The sequence below is a fragment of the Megalops cyprinoides genome, chromosome 19, assembly GCF_013368585.1.
Source record: "Megalops cyprinoides isolate fMegCyp1 chromosome 19, fMegCyp1.pri, whole genome shotgun sequence".
Taxonomy (NCBI): Eukaryota; Metazoa; Chordata; class Actinopteri; order Elopiformes; family Megalopidae; genus Megalops; species Megalops cyprinoides.
Genome location: NC_050601.1, coordinates 4,520,740 through 4,539,543, shown reverse-complemented (window position 1 = coordinate 4,539,543; position 18,804 = coordinate 4,520,740). Strand labels below are relative to the sequence as shown.

The 18,804-nt window shown below is 47.1% G+C and overlaps 1 protein-coding gene across 2 annotated transcripts in view; it reads right to left on the bottom strand.

Annotated features, from left to right (window-relative positions):
• Window positions 1-3,281: 3,281 nt before the first annotated feature.
• The window catches only part of srl (sarcalumenin), a 29,232-nt gene continuing 13,709 nt past the window's right edge, over window positions 3,282-18,804 (bottom strand). Inside the window, exons 2-7 of one of the 2 annotated variants that reach the window (XM_036552241.1) lie at window positions 13,834-13,932; window positions 12,670-12,765; window positions 8,717-8,752; window positions 5,192-5,308; window positions 4,561-4,794; window positions 3,282-4,155 (exon numbers count right to left, since the gene is read on the bottom strand). In XM_036552241.1, coding sequence (XP_036408134.1) covers window positions 3,344-4,155; window positions 4,561-4,794; window positions 5,192-5,308; window positions 8,717-8,752; window positions 12,670-12,765; window positions 13,834-13,932 — 1,394 coding nt within the window. In that variant the 3' untranslated portion in view covers window positions 3,282-3,343. The remainder of the gene's footprint in view (window positions 4,156-4,560; window positions 4,795-5,191; window positions 5,309-8,716; window positions 8,753-12,669; window positions 12,766-13,833; window positions 13,933-18,804) is intronic. The other variant, XM_036552242.1, reaches the window with a different exon arrangement.

Below are 18,804 nucleotides of genomic sequence, written 5' to 3'. Positions count from 1 at the left end.
GGGTGCATGCGTGTGTGTCTGTGTGTGAGTAGGTGTGTGTGGGTGCGTGTGTGTTTGTGTGCGTGTGCGTATGTGTGAGTGTGTGTGTGTGCGTGTGTGTATGTGTGTGTGTGTGTGTACACGTGCATGCAGTCCAACGCTAATCAATGCACCAATGACACATCCTCTACAGCTGGGACAGGAGAGCCAACACAAGCCACGCGGGCGTGATTGCACCCGGACTTCTGGGAGAGAATTCAAGAGCCTCCCACTGCAGCCGCCCACGCCCAAATCACTGTGAACACGCCATGAGGCAGGCCATTTGGGCTGCGCTGAGATCAAAGCGATCTTCACCCCAAGGCTAATTTCTCATGCGTGCCCACAAGAAACATCTTCAAAGAAAACACAGTCATGTTATCACATTCAATCAAAAATCCTTTATTCCTGGTAACCTCACCTTTTTAACGCATTCTAATTCAGTTTATTTTTTAAATGTACACAAAAAAAAAAATCAAGTCCGAAATCAGGTCTGCCAAGTTATATTGGTGAACGTTGCACCCTGAGCAACAGAACAAGACACTGAGTCAGATTATGATGTCATTATGATGTCACATAACCTACCTACTGTACTGCGAAAATAAAGGAAAGGCTAACTCTACAAAAAAAAAGACAAGGTCGGTCGGCTTTCAAACAATTAATGTTAGGACAATGTAAAAATTGCATACTGTATTATATGTGGCTTTACACCTCTAATTTAATAAACTTGTCCACGTACATATGATATTAAACTTATGCCGTAGATTGTAGTGAGCGCTACGGTCAGTTATTAAGCTTTGCATTAAACGTGATGCAGCAAAAAAGAAACTTTATGTCGCACCATTATTCGTTTCATGTCTATATCTGCATGACTTCAAGCTAAGCAACACAATGTCACAGTTGGAGGCTTTTCACAAACGTTTCCCGGGTGGAATCTCGGAGACAGGTCTCCCTCTACTGGACATAATCTGAAATGGCAACGTTCAAGTAAAAATACGACAGCCGGACAGGAACATTACCAGTTTCACCGTTTTTATTCCGTACCGCTCCTCTCTGGCTGTATGAAATCTGATGTTAAAAACACGCTAAACAAAGGCTGCATTCTCAGAGGCACAGGGCCTTCCTGTGTGACACAGCCTCCCTCAGTGACATTGTGTTTGGTGTTATCCTTCTTGTTTGTTTGGTCTCTGTTGTGCTGCGTGAGCTTGTTTATATTTCTTGTACAAAATCCTGATTTTTTTTCCCTCAAGCATGGGCACCTGTCGAGAAGATGCATAATTAATCATAACAGAGAGTGGGGGGGGGGGGGGGGGGGGGGGGGCGTTGTTCATTATTAATGAGGCTTAATCGCTATGCACACATAGAAGCCTCGGGCCTGCATGACAGCAGCCACACTCCAAATGGCAATTACACGCCTGTCAGAGAGGTCAGGGGTCAAACCGCCATCACCCTCTCTCTCCCGCTCTCACCCTCTCTCTCTCCGTGAAGGGCAGGCATTTACACTGACGCCGTGTGTTATTCAACACTTCCTGCGGGGGTTCGAGGGAGGCCTGGAAACGGATGCCGTGTGCTGCGGGGGTCTTGTGACCGGAGCTGCTAAGTTAAGTAACGGGTGGTAAAAAGACGCCGTGGGCCTGAGATCAGAGCAGGCAGCAGAGGCCTCAGTGGGCATCTTTGCCCAACTGTCATTTTTACTGGCAGCGGGAGGCAGTGTGGTATAGCGGTGAGGAGCAGGGCTTGTAACTGGAAGGTTGCTGGTTCGTTTCCCCACCAGAGCACTACTGCTGTACCCTTGGGGGCAAGGTACCTAACCCACAATTGCCTCAGTAAGTATGCAGCCGTACGAATGGGTAAGATTGTAACCTATGTAGACCTGGACAGGAGCAACCGCTAAATAACAATAATGTAATATAGTGTTGATGGCGTTCATAAAACCCAAGGAGTCTCTAAGCTACGTGTGACTTGGTGGATGGTGTAACTCTGCAACCTCTGAGCTGCAGAACGTACATCCACCAATGTTGCAGGCTGTTGAGCACAGGCTGGCAGGTAACTGTCATTAATATTCTAACATTCAATTCACAGCAGCACTGCCACATTTCTGGGTCTTTCTATTAAGTGACGGATCAAGCGGAATCAAGGGAGTGCGGAGGAGGGCTCTGGCCTCCAGCAGGGAGGTAAAGGTCGTGACCCCTGACCCCTGTGCTTGGTGTGGTATGCTGGGACTGAAGACTGGAAGCCAGCTGAGAGGTAACAGCTGCAGACAGAGGCAGGGCCAACGGACTCTCCCTCACAAGAATGTCCTGCAGGAGAAGGCGAGCTTATTTTTGGCCTTGGCAACTTTACAATAAGTTTCCATACGTTTGAAGCTTATCCTGTGGGACGCTATTGTAGGATTTCAAGCAACAAGGAGTAAAAAAAAAAAATAACTGGAACATTTAAGGAAGGAATCACATGCACATTTAAAATCACCTATGACCTGACATGCTGTGGTAGAAGTTTATTTAGAGGGGGCTAAAACTAAGGCCTGTGGCAAATTGTGATGCTTGTGCACATTGTTGTCAGGGATACTGAGGACAGAGTTCGGCTTCTTTTCTGCGGAAAGAATATGACTAAGGAATTTCAGACACTTTAAAAAACAACAAAAATAAATACAATTCTTGAACTCAGAGAATCAAACTGTTGGTAATTTTCCACCATCTATACAGTTAAAAAAATCTTCTAATTTAAATAAAATGTAATACAAACCTGCAAACAAAATTGTCAAACTCCTGTTTCCATTTTTTTTCTCCATTTTATTCACATACAAGGGAGCTGGTACTGACTGTTAAAGTCTCAGAATTTTTCATTTTACACTTTTTTACAATTTTTTTGGTTTAAACTATTTTTTTTCCATATGTAACTTATTTTTTTTCCAAAACCAGCGGACAGTTCTGTGCTGTTGCACAGGGGAGAGAGGAGAGAGTTCTACACGACTAAGCCCACCTGTACAACTCTCACCTCACAAACACCTGTACCTCTCGGCCGTTATTCTCAAACTCCCACCGGCCCCCTCCCCTTCCTCTCCAACCCAAACTAGTATCCCCTCACTCTTCTGAAAAAAAAAAAAAACAAAGAAAAAAACCTCTTCCTCTCTCCTCAACCTCTGCAGACAATGACACGGGACTCAGGGGAGGGGTGGCGGTGGTGGTGGGGGTGTGGAGGAGGTCAGCTTTCAGCCATCCCTCTCTTTCTTGCATCACTCCCCTCCCCTCCCCCCACCTTCCTCCTCCTCCTCCTCCTCCTCCTCCTCTTTCTCCTTCGTTCCTTCTCTCCTTCTCTCTCTCTTCCCTCAGTGCCTTCGGTAGCGGTTCTTGGGCTTCTCCCCGCAGCCCGTGGCCTCGCAGGAGGAGAGGGTGGGATTCTTGCCGGAGGAGATGCTGCTGAGCAGGGTGGGGAGCTCGTGGGTGATGGCCTTCTCGATCTTGTCCAGGAGGCAGCCGCCCATGTAGGAGCACTGGGCGGAGAGCTGCTTGAAGCCGCCGACGGGGTTGATGCCGAAGAAGTCGCGGTAGGCGTCGCGGTTGGGCAGGTCGAACTTGCTGACGTTGGTCTTGGCCAGGATGGACTTGAAGATGTAGAACTTGTCCGGGTCGTCCACGATCTCCTTGAACACCAGCTCGGGGTCGCTGAAGAAGCTCATCTTGTCCTTGAAGGTCTGCACGTAGCGGTCCACCAGCAGCCCGTGGATGCGAACGCGGATGCCGTGTTGGCGGATGAAGGCGATCTTGTTCTCCAGGCGGTTCTCGATCACCTGGTTGAGGTCCTCCAGCAGGGAGATCTCCTCCCGCTTGAAGAGGTCGCGGCTGGTGTCCGGGGCGTACTCGTAGGGCCAGAAGGAGCTGACGTAGACGCGGGGCGGCTCCGTCACGTTGATGAGCGGCGCCAGGCTCCAGAAGAGGGCGCCGTAGACGCGCATCAGGTCCTGCGTGGCCAGGTTGTCGGCCTTGTTCAGGATGATGCGGATCTGGGACTCCCGACCCTTCAGTTGTCTGAAGAGCATCTCCAGCTCCAGGCCCACGTCCAGCTTGGTGGGGTCGAACACCACGAAGATCAGGTCCGCCCGGTCAATGAACCACTGACACACATCGTTGAAGGGGTAGCCTGAAGAGACATAGAAAGAGGAATATGAGGATATTAAACACATTGTTCAGCCATGCTTTCACTATCATATACAAAGTTATATATTGTTATATATTGGTTGGTATTATTATAAATTATAATGCCATGGCAAGTACAATGTACACCCTCCAATGGACAGAAGAAGTGTGGAGAAAATCTCTTGACAACAGAATTATATTTATATATATTATATATTTATATTTATGTTATATTTGTGGTCTTGGAGTCCAATACATGGAGGAGAAGCAATCCAGTTTTTATCATTTCTGCAGGTTACGGCTGAATTCAGTTCTCTGTAAAAGTATCAGCTGGTGGAGGTGAATACCCTCTGAGGAGCGACTCTCCTCAAAGCCTCGCCCCCCTCCCAGCCACCCCCCTCACTCCCACCTCTCTCCTGCTGCTTTCGGTTCTCGATGATGCCGGGTGTGTCCACGAAGGTGACCCTCTCCAGCAGCTTGTGGGGCATCTCGATGCCCACCAGCTTCTCCAGGAAGTTCTGGCCGAACTTCTCCAGGGGCGAGAAGGAGCGGGAGCTGTCCGCCGCCATGACGATGCCCTCGATGGAGCGCACCTTCTCGCCGTGCATGATCACGGTGAACTCGGAGGTGGTGGGCTCCGCACCTGCCGGGGGTGGGGGGGGGGGGGTATAGCAGAGAGGGAGAGAGAGGGAGAGGGGAGACACAGGTGAGAGGGAAGAAGCAGGTTTGTTTGCCTCTGGGGAGCTAGTGAGAAAGGATATGCAGGTAGAGACGGTGAGTCAGGATATTCAGGTACTGTGTAGAGTTGGTGTGTGAGTCGTAAGGTGTGAATTAACCTGTCTACTACTGGTAGGTGAGAGTGTTTGGGTGTGTTTACCTGTGTTTAGCTGGTCAGTGGGGGTATTCAGGTGAGTTTACTGTGTACAGCTGGTAGGTGAGGGTGTTCAGGTGTGTTAATCTGTGTACAGCTGGTAGGTGAGGGTGTTCAGGCGTGTTTACCTGTGTATAGCTCGTAGGTGAGAGTGTTCAGGTGAGTTTACCTGTGTACAGCTGGTAGGGGGTGTCCTGTAGGCCCAGTAGGTAGTTGATCATGGAGGACTTTCCGACACTCCAGGGTCCCAGGAACAGCACCATGGGCTTGGAGGTGATCTCTCCATCTGTAGGGCACAGAAACACCAGAGAGGTTATAGACAGAGAGAGAGAGAGAGACAGAGAGACAGAGAGGGAGAGAGAGACAGAGAGACATACAGAGAGAGAGAGAGAGAGAGAGAGAGAGATAGAGGGGGGGTACTGCTCTAACTCTCTGAAGTCAGTTGCACAGAAAAACTGAAAATCCTCCTCTTTACATCTACACGGGTATTTTTCATCATTCCTTCGATTCCTCCTGAATCACTGAGCATACCAACCACATCACAGTGAAACAGTGAGGAGAAGCCAAGGAAAAAAGCATGGCATTCTGGTGTTTCAGTCATTCTGTGCAAGCCAACACACACACACACACACACACACACCAGGGTGTCCTGTGCCGTACTCTAATGTGTGACTTTGGAAGGTGCTGTCTCCTACTGAAGGATGCGGGGAGTGCTTGAGGGTGGGGGGTGGGGGCATGCAGGGGACAGCGGTTTCCACGCTGCTGCAGGCTGACACCGCCATTGGTCCGTCCAGCACAGAGCACATTCATCTCTACCTCTGTTAAATAACACAAGCACAGACGTTCTACGTAATGCCTAGATATTCAGCTGATGCATTCCTGCCTTCCTCCAGAGCTTGCGGTGCTGCCTGTTTTGTTTTGCTGACCACGGATGTTCTGTTTTACACCACATCCCTTTAACAATGGTCATAATGACATGGCCAACAAACCAGAGCGCTTATGGATTAAAGAAAAGCAGAGACAGAAATCAGAATGTGAAGCAAACAGTGATTAATATCTTGCACAGCCCATATATAGAACATCTGTGGTACAATGACATGTGTCTTTGGGCTCTGAGAATTTTCTTCTTTTAACACTACAGAAAAATATTCTTAGCTCTACCTAAATATGATTAGTGCTGGACAAAGCATTCACTGCCATTGACAGCCAAGCTGTGCATAGGAACAAAGATAACCCTTATGAAAAAAATAATATATGATTATACATGACAAATATGAAATCCAAACTATATTGTACATATACATATGTACAATATGTAGGAAAATGTAATAAAATAAAAAAATAAAAGAACAATAATAATCATTATATATGCATGTATACCTTTTAAATGTAATATACAGTATATTTCTTTTTCAAAAAGGGAGAGGTCTGTAAACACATTTTGACACATTTTTACATCAGTGCAGTACAAGAATCCACAGAAAAGCACAACTGATGACATCACTAGCAGTGCAGGAGCAGGGCGTGGCCTTTAACACTAACAGAGCAGGACGAGGGCGGGGCCTCTAACACAAGCAGTGCAAGAAAAGGGTGTGGCCTTTAATACTAACAGTGCAGGAGCAGGGAGTGGTCTTTAATAATGTGAATGTAGGAGGAGGGGGCAGGGCCTTTAGTAATGTCAGAGCAGGAACAGGGCGGGGCCTTTAGTAATGTCAGAGCAGGAACAGGGCGGGGCCTTTAACATTTACAGCCAGAGACACAAACAGGACAGCAAGCAGCAGCAGAGTTCAAAAATGTCAGAGCAGGAGGAGGGCGGGGCCTTTAATTATGTCAGAGCAGGAGGAAGGTGGGACCTTTAATTATGTCATAGCGGGAGGAGGGTGGGGCCTTTAATTATGTCATAGCGGGAGGAGGGTGGGGCCTTTAATTATGTCAGAGCGGGAGGAAGGTGGGACCTTTAATTATGTCATAGCAGGAGAAAGGCGGGGTCTTTAATTATTTCATAGCAGGAGGAGGGGGGGGGCCTTTAATTATGTCATAGCAGGAGGAAGGCGGGGCCTTTAATTATGTCATAGCAGGAGGAAGGCGGGGCCTTTAATTATGTCAGAGTGGGAGGAGGGCGGGTCCTTTAATAATGTCATAGCAGGAGGAGGGCGGGGACTTTAACTATGTCAGAGCAGGAAGTGGGCGGGGCCTTTAACTATGTCATAGCAGGAGAAAGGCGGGGCCTTTAACTATGTCAGAGCAGGAAGTGGGCGGGGGCTTTAACTATGTCAGAGCGGGAAGTGGGCGGGGCCTTTAACTATGTCAGAGCGGGAAGTGGGCGGGGGCTTTAACTATGTCAGAGCGGGAAGTGGGCTGGGCCTTTAACTATGTCATAGCAGGAGAAAGGCGGGGCCTTTAACTATGTCAGAGCAGGAAGTGGGCGGGGCCTTTAACTATGTCAGAGCGGGAAGTGGGCGGGGGCTTTAACTATGTCAGAGCAGGAAGTGGGCAGGGCCTTTAACTATGTCAGAGCGGGAAGTGGGCGGGGGCTTTAACTATGTCAGAGCGGGAAGTGGGCGGGGGCTTTAACTATGTCAGAGCGGGAAGTGGGCGGGGGCTTTAACTATGTCAGAGCGGGAAGTGGGCGGGGCCTTTAGCATTGACAGCCGGAGACACAGACAGAACAGCAGGACAGGATCCAGCGCAAGCTGCAGGGAGTGCAGTGTGGAGAGCAGGGAGTGTGCGCGTACAGTCAGGAGACAGTGATGCATTGTTGGAGCCAGGTGGGGGTAAGACCTGAAAGAAAGATCAGATTTTCTGGGGGGTGCAGGGGTTGGCATTGGCCTTCAACATTGGGTCTTGGTCCTCCATCATCATCCATCACAGGGTTACGTGTCATGTAGTATGACTAGGCAAATCTGACAAGACGAGAATGTCCTCTAAAGAGTCAAAAACCCAAATTATATCCCTGCCTGCAAACCCAGTATCAGCACCTCCTCATCCCACCTGTACCCTGTTAATCCCCCTCTCTCAAGCCAGTGCTGCACATGAGTACCCCTTTATATGGATCACTCTACTGACACCAGCCAGCAGAAATGATATTAAATTAATATCACTGACACTGCAGTGAGTTATGGACTGTTCAGAGAGTGTGTGTGTGCTAACGAAGACACACAAGCACCAAACATCTTGAGTGGATTTATATACATTTTTTGCCTTTTCAAGAAATTAGCAACACTGCCTAGTATTTGACTCAATCGATAAAGGGCCTATAACAATTAATCAAACAGCTGTGCTTAACGGAAAGAGCTACCATAAATTTAAGGTGTAAAAACTGAAGAGAAACATTTAGCTTTCTAAAAAAACACCCCTCTTAACAAATTATTTACAAAGTGGACTTACAGCAGAGTAACTCTCAAGTGATGTCAATTCCAGAACAGTATTCAAGTAACAGCTCCTACATTCCCAATAACTCAGGGGGATGGTAGGAATGACAACCAGTACAGGCATTGCGTCTGCCCATGACCGGAGTCGGTGAACATTGCTTCAAGTCACATGACTCTGACACTGCTCCCGAATGACCTGTGGGAGTCTAGCTTGGGGGGGGGATGGGGTTGGCAGGTGGGGCGGGGCTGGGGCAAGATTGACAGGAGGTTAAAGCCTCAGACAGCGGCCATGCACGCACGGTAGGTCGCCCCTCCATACCCACCTGTCGCTGATGCCCCCAGGGTTCGTCCAGGGTAGGCTGTTAGATGGAGGGTAGGGAAGGAGGGGGGGGGGGGGGGGCAGGAGAACAACACAGGAAGTCAGGTGCAGTGACAGGAAGTGAAGGGTGGAGAGGAGAGAGAGGGAGAGAGAGATGTGGAGAGATTGAGAGGCTGAGAAAAAACAGGTGGAAGAATGCAGGAGAGAAGTGAGCAGAGAGACTCTGATGGGTGTGAAGGTGAGGGTGTGTGTGCGTGTGGGACGGTGAGAGAGACAGAGGCAAATAATGAAGACAAAGACAGAAACAGAGACAGTGAAATAAAGGGAAAGAGAAAATGACAAGAAATGGAGATAACAGGCAAAGAGAGACACACAGACACAGAAAAAGACAGACAGAGACAGAGAGACAGAGCGATATAGGGAGAAAAAGACCATGAGAGACAGAAAGAGACAAACAGACAGAAATAGAGGGAAAGAGAGTGACAGGGAAAAAGAGAGAGACTGGAAGGAGTAGATAGAGATCATGCAGACGGGGACAAGACAGGACATCCAGTGAAGAACAGAGCCCCTGTATGCTTGGACTGTCAGGCGACTGGGGGAGAGAAGGAAGTGTCTCTCCCCTGATTCGCTAAGGTTTCACATAGCCAGGAAGGGCACCTTATCCAAAAAAATAAAAATAGTAAAATGAACCATTTGCGACTATCTAGACGCACAGTCATTTAAACAGTATCGAAATAGTTGTGCTTTGTGGTTCTGGTTCAGGCTCAGTACCAGGAGAAAATACAGAGGGGTGCAACTGCAATCCATGAGGGTGCACAAAAAGTGATAAATACTATGTAGATATAAAGATGTAAGGACACAATTGGGAGTGCGCTGAGGCCCGTTTGGGGGTTCAACGCACCCCTAAACACCCCCACAGCGCTGGGCCAGTTGCGGTTTCAGCTTTTGCCAGATAAGATACCCCCCAGTGGCAGGAGAAGCCGAGGCAAACTGAGACACGGTCTGCGTGCTGAGAGGAGAGGAAGGAAGACGAGAAGGTGTGGGACGAAAAAGGTGTGAGAGAGAGAGAGAGAGAGAGAGCGAGAGAGAGAGAGAGAGAGAGAGAGAGAGGGAGAGAGAGAGAGGGAGAGATGCGCAGATCTGTGGTGAGGTGAACAAACACATCTTTGACTCCGAGTGTCAAACATGTCAAGGTCTGATGCTGTGGATGGGTGTGGGTGTGGATGAAAAGGTTTTAGTATGATGTCCCCCACCCTGTGAGACACATTTATCGGGTTCACCCCCTCTCTTGTTTCTGTGACCGTGGAGACTTGCTTGTGTGAGCGGGGAGGAAGTGAGGTCAGTCCCTGCCCATTGTCCTCTCTCTCAGCCAGAACCTTACACTGATGTCTCTGCGAGTTCACAAAGTACTCACGGGAAGGAGAAGCTGTTCTGCTTCAATAAGGTCTCACCCAAAGGGAGATGGTTACTGTTGCTATGGTCCTTGATCTTCTTTGCTACCCTATACATTGTAAATAGCAAATCTTTTCTTCCTTTTCTTCTTCTTTTGTGTCAGCAACTTCTGAAAAGCTCTATATCTATTAACTGAAACTGCTTGGTTTGAACATGCCAGTGCAATTGCCAGTGTCTGCATACACACAGTAACACTCACACTATTTCATGAGTGAAGCCAGAAAAATATATGAGTTTATGCATGAAATACACTGGGTGTACACAACCATCGCTATAAGCTGTCTGGCAGTTGGTCTCTGCAGTTGGTCTTTTCCGTGAGTCAGTTGGGTTGTGGGTGAGAGGCAAAGACTGAATGTTGAGGAAACACACTGATTCATTGGCTGACAACACACTGACACGTGTAGTGATTGGCTGACAACACACTAACACATTTAGTGATTGGCTGACAACACACTGACACGTTTAGTGATTGGCTGACAGACACACACACTGACCCGTCAGTTGGCACAGTAAGTGATTATAACTCACAGGACACAAATGCTGTGCACTTCACATATAGCCTCTTTCAGCTGTACATAGTGCATGCACTGCCTCTGTTAAAACTGCTCCACTAAAGCTCAGGGTCTATAATTTGGGTGTTAGCGGTACTTTTATTATCAGTCTGAACTCTTGTGACAAGAGTGTGGACAGTTACCATGCTGAGCCACCAGAGGGCGAGCTCTCTTCTGTGAAAGAGAGTGATCAATTTCTCAGCTGTGCAGAAGGAGGGAATGCTGGTTAAAGTTGCTCCCCCTGCTGCTAATGTACAACACACTGAGAATGTCGCTGTGAGATTTCAACAATGTCCAGCCAATGTTGTAGGAAAAATTTAAACCTTTATGTCCACATTGTATGTTACATGATACATTAGATATGGATCGTTAGTGCAAGTCAACAGAGCCTGTCAATATAGTGTAATCATAATCAACCAACGATATTTCAATTGTAAATCTTATCTTTAATAAAAAAAAAAAAAGTATATATATGTATTCTATTTTATTCATTTCTATTCATCATATATTAGTGTGGAATGCTGGAATATTCTTATTCAAAGTTGTTGTTTACTCCTTACTTTAGTAGGGTCCATTTGTAAATTATTTGAAAAGATGTTGTGCGTCACGCAAAAGATGCTGGTGTCTGCATAGCACAGCAGAGGCTGTTGCGTGTATACTGTCATGGGTGTCAGACTTTGCTGTCTCACCAGCACAAAGCTGTGCACACACAGGCACAGAAAGGCCTACAAACTCCTCAGTCCTCTCAGACAGGCCCCTGTGTTGTTCTTTAATAATCCGCTTTTATCTTCTTCTGCTCCTCTTTCCTTCTTTTTTCTCCCCCCCCCTTGTCTCGTTTCATTTTTTGTCGGATATTTTAGGTTATTGTCAGGCCTTATCGGCAGTGTTTCGGGACAGCTGTGGAGCAGCTGTAAGCATGCCCGTGGCAAAAAGCCACACATTCATAACTTTATAATAAGAACCACATTGCATCGTTCCTCACTAACAATAACCACAGTCACTTTCATGGCCAGGAATTCCACATGTATGCACAATGTGCTTACAGAGTCATATTGTGACCAATATTTCTATGTTGCAGATAATATCATAGATCATTCTAGTGACGTCGGAACTGAGACTTGGCCAGGTTTCTTGGCACGGGAATCTCCAAGGGGGTTTAACTGCATTACACCAATTAATCACTTTAATTGCAATTAAATCACTTTCATGATCAAATCGCCAGATCCACTGTCAAATGCTACTCGGACAAAACCCAGCAAAAAAATGTCATTATTCCACATGGAAGGCGAATCTTGACCTCAGGACCACACAACTCAAGAGTCTAAAAGCCTAAACTGGGCCAAAGATGGACTAATAATCCAGAAAAGAGGGGGGGGAAGGTGAAAGAACTGTAAAGACCAGGAAAGAAAGGCTTGAAGATTGGCAATGACAAAGAGGAAAAGAGGAAAAGAGGTTACAATGCAGTACGGTACCTGTTCCAGGATGTAGGCCGCAATGCCATGCCATTTCCCACTTGTTTTCTCAATGCCTCATCTTACATTTTGAGTTTGAGGGATTGTGGGAAAAGGGAGGACAGCACTGCATGAATTTAGTGTGTCTACAGTCACGTGGAAGAACCACACGTGATTTATTTCTTTGACAAAAGAAGAAGGATTGATGCTCTACATTTCAGTAAAAAGTCAGATTGTGTGCAAAAGGAGTGTACTCCATATCCATCAACAGTGCACGGCTCTTGCGCGCGAATGTTGTCAGTGTGTTTCTCTGAGTCGGTCGGTCTTGGAGGCAGTTTACCTTATTTGTTTTTGTTTGTCTTTTTGCAGCAGTTAATTCGACGAAGACACTATTGAGGGATGAAAGAAACAACTGAAAACAACGTATCGAACAGAGACCGAGAGAAGGAATTACGCAGACACCAGAGGGCGGGGCGAGAGGCGGAGGGGGGCGGGGCTCGTACCTGAGATCTCGTGCTGCCTCAGCTCGTTATACTTGTAGGCCTGTTCCATCGGTTTGATGGAGGAGTGGTAGATCTTACGCAATCTCTGCAGGGCCGCTGGGGTGGGGGGGGGGGGGGTAAAGATGGATTTGGGGGAAGGGAAAGAAGGGGGAAGGGGAGTGGGGGGGTGAGAAAAAATGGGGAACAGGGTATGCACAGGGAGGGCAAATGAAAGAGGGGGGAGAGAGAGGGAGGGAAAGAGAAGCAAGAAAACAGTCAGCATGGAAATGAAATGAATAAACAACCGCAGGATATGAGGGCCTCGCACTCATCTGCTGCACAGATTTCTCACAAACGCTGATGAATGAAGACATCAGAGAGACGCAGGGGCTGTGGGAACAGGCAGACCTTTCGCAGCTCTGGCACTCAGCTCCCCTTGCACGACGCGGGGCCAGCGGTTGTCAGAAATGAGCCATGGGTCTGTCGTCCCCGCGACGAGCCTATCGGCTGGATAAACGAGGGGAGAACTCCCTCGTTGTGGCAAAAGATGCAAGCGTGTGCGCTCTGATCGCGGTCACCGCTCCAAGCGCTGCTCTCCCCGCGACCACAAACTTGGCGCTCAGAGCCATCATTCTGAAATCATTTTTCTCTTGCGCCGCGAGAGACAAAGGGCTGGCTGAACATCCCAACCGCCTGTAATTTCACTTAGGCTTCATTTCTGCTTAGGTGCCAATGCCTATTCATACCTATTGATTATGAGTGTAATTGAAGCCTTCCTCATGCTCTTGGTTTCCTCACTGGCCAAGAGTGATTTTGATGGCTTCTCTTGTTTTGTGTTTCCTCACTGAGAGGCTGTTCAGGAAGTAATCCAGCTTTTCTATCTCCTGAAGCACTTCACCTCACTCCGCATGGGGTTAAACACTGATGCCCCAAGGGCTCTTTTTGCAGTGAAAAAGGGCTTTGCCCTTCAATGCCACCTTTGAGGTACAAGTGTGAAGGCAGTGGTTGAGTAAATGGTTCTGTAACTATCAGGTGGGGCATTGCTATTGTGTCCCTGGGTAAGGTAACTCAAACTAAATTACATCAGTTAATATCCAGCTGAGTAAATTTACAGAAACGCGAACTGTGCGAGACTCCCTGGGTGAGGGCGTGTTTTCAGTGTAGATACCTGGGGAAACGTCTTACCTGCATAGTCACCAGCGGGCTCCTCCGAGTCGAGCCTCAGCGTCTCCTCGATGTGAGATCTGTCTCGCAGGATGGAGGTCAGCACTTCCTCCTCTTCCTCTGCGGGGAGGAAGAACGGGTCAGTCAGTGTGGAGCAGTCAGCGTTACCCTCACAGAGCTGCAGATTCCAGGGGTGATTTGCATATGACTTCCAGTTTAACCCACCGGTGCAGTTTTTACCTCTTGTTGTAACCGGCCCCCGAATAAAACTTTCACCTCTGATACTGTATGTTCACGCGCCTTCATTTACACCTGTAATAATCTCGGCATCAGTACTTCAGAAATTACACTGATCACAGCGGTAATAGCAGTCATGGTCCAGCAATAAAGTCATTTCAGTGGATATAAGTTTCCATACAATCCATGATGATCCCTGATGAAGGGATCACACCTGGCCGTTGGCCGAGGTTGTTGACCCTCTGTGTGGACAGTATAAACAGGGAAAAGAAAAGGGGAAGATGGGGTTGAGTGGGTGCTGTGACCGGCTGACACAGACAGGAAATGGGAAGTGGGATTTTCATGATTGTGGACTGGACCAGTTTGTCTACATTTGGTTTAATTGCGTAAGGATTGTCTGAAAATTCCGCCCCCGAATCTTCATTTGGGACTTAGATTTGATGGATAGCTTTTATTACACTGCTGTCAGAATGAAAATTTGTCGTAACATTGACGCATATGTAACTTGATGGCAACTTGGACACGACGCAGCCTTACCATGGCCAATTACTGAGCAAACCTCAAGTGCCATATGAATCATAAACTGCAGCGCTATAATTTCTCCCAAACACCAGGCACTCTGTTGGCTGATTCACTCCAAAGACTCTTCAAGGAAAAGTGACAAGCAATGACAAGGGGGGAAAACTGCTGACCAAGCATAAAGGTCAAATACTGAAGGTCAACAACATAGACACTGAGCCACATGATCTGTGCAGAAACACAAAATAGCTCCATTCTAGTCTAGCTCGTCAATGTTTACTTGAAAGCAATGTCGTAGCTGTGGTGATCTGCCCTTTGAAATCCATATTGTTACAGCACCTCCTATTCCTGTGCATGTTTATGCGCGGTGTGGCATATACCACATGGGGCCAATATAGCATGCGGATGGATATGATAAGACCTGTTTACTAAAGTATTAATAGCTGCGTCAACAGCCAAATAGCAAGGTCCGTGTAAGCAAAATATGCCACTCCCGTGTTCTGAGCCTCAGAGTTTTAAGATATGCAACGCCACACGCCCCAGAAAGGAGAGCTGGAAGCTCAAGGAATATACAATATATATATATATATATGTATATATATATATATAAGAGCTTGTGTCATTTCATAATACAAAACATTTGATTAGGTATTTTAAACCAGCTGCATATTTTATGATTTAAAACATTGGTAAAGACAAACAAAAAAAAAACGTAAAAAACATAGCCTGAGGGTGCACACAGTTCTGTAGTCAGTGTGACAGAGGGCTGCTTATGACAGATAAAAGCAGGCCCAGAGAATGGAGACTGCCACGCCACAGGCCCCCAGACGACCCTGGCTCCGCTGCTGGATCCTATTAATGTATCGAGAGAAAGGAATGTTCCGGAATCACATCAAACAATCTCCGCTGCCGTTTCTCCCCCAGATCCGCTTTGAACCGGTTCCTGGCATTCCAAAGCTTCCAAAAAAAAAGGGGGCTCTGAGCAAATTAAGCAGATTGTGTGTAAAGAAAAATAAATTTAAAGATGAACTGCAATCTGATCCTTCAGCATGTTTTGCACCTTGTTTTAAGGTGTAATGGAATCTGTTCCCTGTGCCTGAGACAACTCATCCTAGGGATTAATTTACCAAGCAACAAAGTCATGGACAGGACAGCAGAGGACATTCTTTCTTCTCTTCAGTAAAGCAGTGTGAGATACCTGTCCTTTTTAACAACACTAAAGCCACTTTTAGACATGTAGTCATTATCCAGCGCATATAGTGTGCTAAGGTTAAAACTTCCTGCCACTCTGAAGAATTCCCATTGCATGTTATTCGTATTTCCACCAATCAGAAACCTTTCTCACACTGTGTTTTTGCCCTGTGATCATTCTGAATCACCGAAGTGCAATTGTCCTGCCTTCCTCTGAAATGGAATTTTATGATAATATTGTATTGTATAGTGTAGTACTGTAAAATGTAACAGAATCTACCAGAATCCAAGCAGCCTGCAGAAGTCTATAGTTTTGGTACCTTGTCCTTTGTCTGTCCTTTATGTGGCAACAGAATTTAGAACCAGTTTAGAACCAACAATCCATTTCATTGGAAGAGGTGCACAAAATAACATGTGACATGACAAGGAGACACAAGGTAAAAACAAGGGATCCAGATATGGTTTAGTCTGTATTCAGTGTCCCATATGTATTTTACATTACATAAATTACAAAGTTTTTAAAATCTTCTTGGAGCCAAATCCAGAGTAATTCATGGTTGGAGCAGATGTATTTGTGAAGTAAAACAAGTTCTCCAGCTCTTCTGCGCTCCGTCCCACAGTCTACAGATAGGCAGGTGGGGTTACCTGGACAGGACAACGGTCACTTTCAGGACACACACACACAGACACACAATCCAATCCATCCACAATCCATGTCTGTGTGTGTGTCCTGAAAGTGATCGTTGTCCTGTCCAGGGTGCGGTCTACCTTTGCACCCTGGGTCTGGCTCAACAGAATGACGACGCCACTGTAAATAGACAGATGTGTGGACATCTGTGCCATGTTTGTCTGGGCAGCCTTAGTGTGGCCTCCTGTGTGCTCTATAGATTCCCCTTCATCAGAGATTTGTTCAGCTTCGCAGACCTTCAGAGTACACTGTGCTGTTGTTTTAAATCAGCGTTCATTGAAGGATCTGCATGAACATTCCATCAAGGCAAACCGCAGCCAAGAGGCTTTGGGGCTTACCAGTTAGATAGTAAATAGTTTCTGTTAGATACACATCTTTACACAAGAAAGTGAGTGCTGTGGTCTTTTATTAATGTAGTTTTTTCACATATCCTCTGCAGATGTCCCTTCCTGTCTCATATCCTTATTGATGAGTAATGAGAAGTAAGTGTTCACTTGCCCCCCCCCTCAACAATTTACCGTGTCGCTGACCTCACCATATAAAGGAGAGGCCACTCAGTGATTGGTTGGTGCATCAACCAAGCCCCGCCTCCTTGTGGTGTGTCATGTGACATCAAATGTATGGACAACCCTCCAATCTGTTCAGGGTGCTCTAACGCGCTTTTTACAGTGTTAAGTTGCAATGATAGGTCTATTTCCGATTCGGGGGCTGGTTACAAATGACTAATACACTTGTTATTCGCAACATAGTGTGAGATTTGTAGCTCTTTTTATCATTTCAATTCTGTGCCATCCCCACTGAGTGAAATATTGTCTTTCACATCACACGTAATTTTTTTTTTCCCCTCTGGTTGTCAATGTTACAGATTCCTCTGCCACCATGGATTCTGTTGGGGTCAGCTTTTTTTTTTTCGCTCACGGGTTGAAATCTAAAATAAAGAACAAGGGCATTTGCACGGGGGGGGGGGTAACCATGGTTTCATAACAGGCCAGCGGGAGCAGAGGGGGGACTCCCCCGTTTTCGTAACGTTGATGAAAGCGGGGCAGCGCTTGTCCCGGAAAACGCAGAGGAGGTCCAGAAAAGCCAGGCCTCCGTCTAATTATAGCGGGACTTAACAGTCTGCTGGGACTGTCCTTGGGTGCCCAGGCGCTTGCGACGGCGGACAGGAACTGCACGCGTGTGAGCAGGTTGCGTTTCAGGGCAACGCTGCGGACGGGGCTAAGTATAGGGGCAGCTGGGGAGATCTTCCTGATTCACACCTACCGCCTGCTGGGGGGGTGGGGGGGGTGCTGTGGAACCTTTCTGCCGCCTCTCTGTCCACTCCCACCCAACGCGGTGACACTAATAAGCCATTGGCAAATGCTGAGAGCCAACACTATGAGGTGTAGGCAGGCGTGTGGGAGACGCCCGATATAGAGCACGCTGGCGTGCATGGAGATGCTTGTGTGTAGGACACATGAGCACACACATACACACACACTTGCTGATTTGTGCACACACGTGACCACACACATGCACGCACACACACTTGCTCGTTCGTGTGTACATACACTCTCTCACTCATTCATATATACACAAATACATACACACTCAAACATAACTACACACACACACACACACACAAACATATGTTCCTGCATGCATACACACACACACACACACACACACACACACACAAAACTCACGCACATGTGCATACACACATACACACTCATTCAAACACAAACATAAACACATATAGACACAGGCACGCACGCACACACACACGCACACGCACACACACACACAGAGTAACTTTCAGAGGGAAGGCCTAGGTTTCCTGCTCCTTCATTGTTCTAATCACATGATGCTTTTATGAACATGGGGGGGTCAGCAAGTGCAGCTTGCACAGTAAAAATAGCTAGAGCATCAGCTGTACTCTAAACTGAGGATACTAAGTACGCGTAGAACACCTGTTCTATATGCATCTATTACTCTATCACAGCAGAGACATGAACAGATGGAACACTAGGCTATCTACTGAAACAAATCAATCATAAATTCAATAAGGCCACATCTACTGTAGCATACATAAAAACACCAACCTGCCTACGTTACCACTGTCACCGATGTCTCCAGTGGCTGTAGAGCTGAAAATGCTCATCAGTGCTCTGACGCTGTGATTGGTGTCAGTCATTGCTGCTTCGATGGACACAGACCGCACAAGGTACGTGAAAGGTAAGAGTGACCTGAGTGCTGGCTTTAATACCTTCCCGTCATTTGAGGACCTGGCTTTGCGTACCAGCACAGATCGATGTTGTGTCAGAGGTCGAGAATTTAAAACTCTGTTTGCCAGAACAGTCACAGATGTTGGGTGA